Below are 7357 nucleotides of genomic sequence, written 5' to 3'. Positions count from 1 at the left end.
TAGTATTTTTTAAATTTATCTCCCTATTCCCCACTACTGTGATGTGGTTTTTGGATGAACCCAAACAGGTCAATAGAAATCATCGTTTTTTACGTCTGGAAGTGTCAATGGTTGTTTTTCAAGAACTTGATATTTTCAGTATTGTATTGACGTCGTCATTGTCTAAATCAATCACTTTGGTAACTCAGTAAAGTTCTATTTCTAGTTGTTCAATGGCTCTAGTCTGTAGTCGCAAGTACACTTAAACTTGACTTCAAGGTGTGTGACATCAGTTGAAGGTAAGAATACTCAATCACCGTCAACAAATGATCAGAAGTTTGTATTCCCAAATTTGCACATTAGAAATTATCTTTTCTCATATTAAGTGTCGTGGTGTAAATGTCAGCATGGGGTCTTCCAAGCAGTCGATCCGGGTTCGATTCCCGGCTGACGAAATGTTTTTTAATAAAATGTTTGTTTACCAAAATAAATGCTAAAATGGAAAATTAGAAATTACATATTTTAGCAACACAAACTTTTATTAAAAGGAGAAAATTTGTTTTAATTTCTTATTCTAATTGCATGTACACAGTTTGTTATAAAAAAAATTAATAAAAAAAACGTTTTAATAACAAGCTTTTATGTTATAATGCATTAAAAAGTAGAAAATAAATTATAGACTACTATTTAAATAACTAGAAAGAAAAGCGTGGGTCACTTTAGTATCTATTGGATACATTTACTAATGTTATGGAAGACACCCACGGTTTTCTTTATAGTTATTTAAATAGTAGTCTATAATTTATTTTCTACTTTTTAGTGCATTATTACATAAACGCTTGTTATTAAAACTTTTTTTTATTATTTTTTTTCAGTACTTTACATGTTTTATTTACAATAGTGTTACATGACTAAAAACCATTGCGCGCCTACTGAACGTGATGGGGCAGCCATTGAACGTGATGGCGCAGCTATTGAAAGTGATGACGCATGTGGTGTGGTTGGATAGACATGCCTACTAATTCGGTCCAAATTTTAATTAATTCATAAAAAATTAATTAGGCATCCAATTAAGTCAAATTTAATTTCAGATTGCATTGTCTTCATGTCTTGACCCACGTGTCAAATGTGAATCGTATCGGTCAAGTAGAACTGTCCGAATTTTCACTCCAGCGTTTCGATCTAGACAGACAGACAGAGGAAGTGAGTTAAATAAAAGCTTGTAATAAAGGAGTTAATATTTGTTGATAACGCGATTGTTTTGTTGTGGCTGTTGACTTGTAGTTTAAAAAAAATAATTATCAGCTATCGATTTTGACACAGCAGTTGAGCATCTGAAAAGGCGTATCGTGTTAATAAATAAGGATAACAAGGCAATAAAACAACGCGTTTTTATTTTCGTATGTAGTCACCTTGTTTATTGACTTCAAAAATAAGATACTCCTTTTACTTAATAAAACAATCAAATATTGTTTTTGTTAATAAAGTAAACACTAATAAATATTATATAAATATTGTACTTCGCGACGTATTCATTAAAATATTAACGAGAATACGTTTCTAGTTTCCCTTTAACAAGGTTATATTTCATTATGGGAGATAATCGACTGCACTTAGGCAGTCATTGAAATTATTATATCCCCTGTACTGAGGACAATTTACCCCGCTCAGATTGTTACATCATAAGGGTTAGATGGGGGAGAAATCATTTACGTCCCTAACAAAAAATTATAATTTCATTGTCTATGGTTATATTCATTTTGTAACATAGACGGCTTATTTACGATTATATGCTTGTCAAATTTGAATTTGAATGGAATTGAGCGTAGCTATGTACCGGCGTCGATGGTGTAAATGTCAGCATGGTTGTCTTTCAAGAAGTCGTTCCGTGTTCGATTCCCGGTTGACGCAATTTTCGTTTTTACTTTTACAAAAGTCGTGAATCGTAATTTTTAAAAATAATTTTAATGATACTAGGAAATATAATAACATCAACGCCCGTTATCACATAGATTGAAAGTCCCGAATTGGATCCCACCCCCACACCTTCCATAAAATGTCGTCATACCTAAGCAAACCACTTTTGACCACCCCCCTCCCCCAACCATCGCATTAAAATTGCAGCTTTGTTTTTCTTAATATACCGATTTCTTTCTGAAATATAGACTGAGCTCTTTAACACTAATAGGTTACACAATTTTATTACAGTTTACAAAAACAGTCTTTCAAAAAGTGAAATAAATGCTGTGATTCTGTTCCAAACATTACTTTCTAAAATGGCAAAGTGCCCACCCCCCCCCCCCCCCACCTTCCCTCTACCCCTGATCAGTGATCACACTTCGTCAATTAATTCCACATTTCTTTGTTTTCCGTTTTGGTAACGTGCATCGGCGTCGGTGGTGTAAAGGTCAGCATGGTTGCCTTCCAAGCAGTCGATCCTGGGTTTGATTCGCGGCAGACGCACATTTTTTTAATTGCATAGATCAAAGTTGTATCTCCAAAAAGATTCAACATTCTTAACCCTGTCGTATACGCAGTTTCAAGTATAGAAGACGTCTTGTAAAAGGGCTAAAATCGTTTTTCACCTGATTGAGCCGCAACTTAGTCTATTTGTGTTCATCTGTAGGCACGATAACTTGAGTACCCGTTTTGTTATGTCTTACAAGCAGTCGATCCTAGGAAATATAATAACATCAACATGCCAGTTATCACATAAACTGAAGGTCCCAAAGTTACCCCCCCCCCCCCCCACACACACACACCTACCATAGAATGACGTCATACCTATGCTAATCATTTCTTTACCCCCCCCCCCCCTGGTTTACCATATTTATAAATTCGCTGTTTTTCTTATTTTAATATTTTAATATATCCATTTCTTTCTGAAATATTCGCTGAACTGTTTCAACACTAAGCATATCAATAGGTTACACAATTCTATTACAGTTTACAAAAATAGTCTTTCAAAAAGTGAAATAAATGCTGAGATTCAGTTTGAAACATTACTTTCTACAACGCAAAAGTGGTCTTGACACCTTACACCCCCTCCCACCTCTACCCCTGATCAGTGATCCACCCCCACCCCATCCCTCATTATTAATGTTTTTACGTCTGGTAGGGTCTATGGTTAATTTTTAGAACTTGAAATTTTCAAGAAAAGTTTGTTAGCCCCCTATAATGGGAATGGGAAATTACATATCTTAGCGACATAATCTTTTATTAACAGGAGAAAGTTTGTTTTAATTTCTAATTTTCATTGCATAAAATAAGTTTGTTATAATAAAGGAGTTAATATTTTGGTATTTTACTAGTTAAAGTAATAAATTAAATGCAATTGTTTTGTTGTGGCTGTTGACTTTTAGTTTAATAAAAAAATATCAGGTGTCTATGCGGACCCTTCTGCCAAACACATATAAAGCGTATCGTGTTAATTTATAAGGATAAAAATGAAATAAAACAACGCGTTTTTGTTTTCGTATGTAGTCACGTTGTTTATTGATTTTAAAAACCAATACTCCAATTACTGAATCATACAATCAAACATTGTTTTTGTTAAAAAGTAAACACTCATAAACATTATATAAGCATTGTACTTCCCGAAGAATTAATTAAAATATTAACGAGAATACATTTCTAGTTTCCCTTTAACAAGGCTATATTTTAATATGGGAGGTAATTCATTGCACTCAGTTAGGCAATCATTGAAATTATTCGTTGTGTTGTAAGGAAAATATCCCATATACTAAAGACAATTTACCTAGCTCAGGTTGTTACATCAGAAGGGTTAGATGAAGGAGAAATTATTTACGTCCCTATCAGAAATTATTAAAATTTTATTGTCTATATGTTTATATTCATTTTGTAACAAAGACGGCTTATTTACGATTATATGTTACATATGGTTTTTAATAGGCTTTTAATTATCAGTTATTTAATGTTATAAATCATACTAGTCGACTTACGAATGTATAAAGTAAGATGAAGTTATCTTTGCATTCATTCTTATTGGGATTATTCGATATTTTAACAATGTTGACATTATACACGGAACATACAATTATGTTGTCTTGCAGTTTTCAATAGATAGGCTTAATGCTAAACTAATAATAGTAGCAATTACATAGTTTAAACTTTATTTACATGTCATTGACTACACAACCCGTACCAGTCTTTGTTTTTTTATGTTATATCAAATAATTTGTCAAATCGTAGACCAGTCTAATTTATCAGAAGCGTTAAACTGGAGTCCCTAGAGGAAGAGGAAAGTAGAAAGGTCAAGGAAATCCTGGAGAAGGAAAATAGAAGAGGCAAAGGTTGTCGGGCTTATAAAGAGGGCTGCCCAAAACAGAGTACGGTGGAGACGTGTGACGTCAAACGAATATAATATTACTCAATCACTGCCACCAACGGAACCGAACTTTCTAGAATTTATCTTTATCCATTGACCTGAAAGCGTCGGTGGTGTAAAGGTTTAATTTTACAAGAACTTCTTTTTTAAAAGCGAGTTAACAGCTGAGTAGCAAGTTTCAAAAATTATTTAAAAAAATAAAAAATGGTCCTTACTTCTTGTACCCCACACTACCATTTAGCTCTGATAAATGGCAACACTTTGTCACCGTATTCCACCCCACCTCTTTCTCCCCCCCCCCCCCCCCCCACCGTCTCCATCCCCACCCCCATTTTGATGTGGTTTATGGATGACCTTATACAGGTTAATATTCAGATTCATTGTTTAAGTGTCAATAGTTGACTTCTAGAAAATTGAAATTTCCAGTTGAAGTTTATCCTCCACCCCCACCCCCACCCAGCATCCCATGAGTGTGACTACAAATAGGCCAATATTCGAAGCAAATACAATCAAATTAATCATTATCTGATTTGGATTTTAACCAAATTGAGCTTTGCTATATATCGGCGTCGGTGGTTTAAAGGTCAGTATGGTTGCTTTCTAAGCAGTCGATTTGCGTTCGACTCTCGGCTTTACTTTTTTCTTTATAAAAGTAGTTAATATTAAATTTTTATTTTAAATTTTAATGATCCAAGGAAATATAATAACATCAACATGCCAGTTATTTCATAGGCTAAAAGTTCCGAAGTCACCTCCACAACTTCCATAAAATGAAGTCATACCTAAGATAACCACTTTTGCCCCCCCCCCCTCCTCACAACCCCCACCCCAACCACCGCTTTAAAATTGCAGCTTTGTTTTTCTTAATATATCCATTTCTTTCTGAAATATTTGCTGAGCTGATTCAACACTAAGCACATCAATAGGTTACACAATTCTATTACAGTTTACGAAAATAGTCTTTCAAAACGTGAAATAAATGCTGTGATTCAGTTTAAAACATTACTTTCTACAACGCAAAAGTGGTCCTGACTCCCTGAACCCCATCCCTCCTCTACCCCTGATCAGTGATCAACCCCCACCCCATCCCTCATTATTAATGTTTTTACGTCTGGTAGGGTCTATAGTTGTTTTTTAGAACTTGAAATTTTCAATATAAGTTTGGTCGCTTCCCCACCCCCTCCCCACCTCCGACGACATGTGACGTAGATTATTGACGACATAAATCATCAAATCAATCACTATCAACGACTGATTATAATGCTATAGATCTGTATCTGCTGATTCGATTTTGAATAAATCTGAAGCATTAATAATATCGGCGTCGGTGGTGTAAAGGTCAGCATGGTCGCCTTCCAAGCAGTCGATCCGGGATCGATTCCCGGCTGAAGCATAATTTTGTTTTATTTATTTTTCTACCACCACAGCCCCATTTGTGTGATGTTGTTTTTGGGTGATCCCAAACAGGTCCATAGAAATCAACGTTTTTACGTCTGAAAGTATTAATGGTTGGTTTGCAAGAACTCGATATTTTCAGTAATGTATTTACGACATCATTGTTCAAATCAATAACTTAGTTAACTAAGTGAAGTTCTATTTCTAGTTGTTGAATGGCTCTAGTCTGTAGTCGTACGTACACCAACTAGATTTCAAGATGTGTGACGTCAATTGAAGGTAAGAATACTCAATCACCGTCAGCAAATGATCAGAAGGCTGTATTCCCAAATTTGCGCATTAGAAATTATCTTTTCCCATATTAAGTGTCGGTGGTGTAAAGGCTAGTATTGGGTATTCCAAGCAATCGATACGGGTTCGATTCCCGGCTACCGAATTGTTTTTTAATAAAATTGTTTGATTACCAAAAAAAAATGCAACGATGGGAAATGGGAAATTACATATCTTAGCAACGTAAGCTTTTATTAAAAAGAGAAAGTTTGTTTTAATTTCTTATTTTCATTGCATGTACAAAGATTGTTATTAATATACGAGTTATGTTGATTAAAAAAGTGCGATTGTTTTGTTGTGGCTGTTGTCTTGTATTCTAATTTTTTTTTTTTTTTAGCAGTAACCTTTACTTTATTAAAATGCCTTTTTATGACAAATAAAGAAGAGTAGGATCTTTTAAATGCACCAAGTTCAACTTAAAGCAGGTTGATCTTGAAGTATACTTTTGTGTGTTATAACTCCCTTTTGTATTAGATCAGGTATCTCCACAGCCAGCCATGGTCCAAGCCCAAGGGCCATAGCATGTGCAATACCAAATCTAGGAACATTACGTGCCCATATGGGTTTAAAATGATCTGTTAGACAGATTTTGCCTCCCCTGTACATTTTTGCAGTTTTTCCATCTAGCTCTGGAATAGCTATTTCAGGAGAAGTTGTAGGGTATGTCACTGGAATATCAAATTCAATGTCGAATTCATATTTGAGTAACTCATGAATGTACCAGCATTTGCCAAACCACCTAGTTCCTTCTTTATTGGACTCCAGCCTAAGCCAGTCATTATCACTTTCTTTGTTGTTTTGTACATACTGTATTAATGCTTGGTATTCTTCCTTGAGTCTTGGTATCCACAAATCACCATCTCGTGGTCCGGCTTTGGTTTTTAACAGAGGAATTTTGGCTAAAGTTGATTTTGTTGCTTCGTCTACCATGGTGTATTGACTGAAATTCCTTTTTTTTTCTTTTTAAAAAAAAAAAAAAAAAAAAAAAAAATAGACTGAAATTCCATGACTTGTATTCTAAAAAAGTATTATTCGCTGCTTCTTGATCACAAGCTGTATAATAACTATAAAGGCGTATCGTGTTATTTTTAAGGATGAAAGTGCAATAAAACAAGGGTTTTTTGTTTTCATATGTAGTCACGTTCTTTATTGATTTTAAAAACAAAATACTCTAATTACTAAATCAAACAACCAAACATTGCTTTTTTTAATACAGTAAACACGTATAAACATTATATAAGCATTATACTTCCCGAAATAATAATTAATATATTTACGAGAATATATTTCTATTTTCCCTTTAAC

General features: G+C 34.2%; 1 protein-coding gene across 1 annotated transcript; it reads right to left on the bottom strand.

Moving 5' to 3' along the window:
• Nucleotides 1-6385: 6385 nt before the first annotated feature.
• LOC131949509 (ubiquitin-fold modifier-conjugating enzyme 1-like) lies at nt 6386-6995 on the bottom strand. The gene has a single exon (XM_059311402.1). It carries the CDS (start codon nt 6980-6982, stop codon nt 6464-6466), a length of 519 nt encoding a protein of 172 aa, XP_059167385.1. The 5' UTR covers nt 6983-6995; the 3' UTR covers nt 6386-6463.
• Nucleotides 6996-7357: the final 362 nt, after the last annotated feature.

This window comes from Physella acuta, unplaced genomic scaffold (genome assembly GCF_028476545.2).
Source record: "Physella acuta isolate Inbredline_101_S28 unplaced genomic scaffold, ASM2847654v3 ptg000699l, whole genome shotgun sequence".
Lineage (NCBI taxonomy): Eukaryota > Metazoa > Mollusca > Gastropoda > Physidae > Physella > Physella acuta.
This window is presented reverse-complemented; position numbering and strand designations above follow the sequence as displayed.

Excerpts from the sequence above, each read along its gene's own strand:
- LOC131949509 (XM_059311402.1), bottom strand. The coding sequence starts at position 6,982 with ATGGTAGACGAAGCAACAAAATCAACTTTAGCCAAAATTCCTCTGTTA.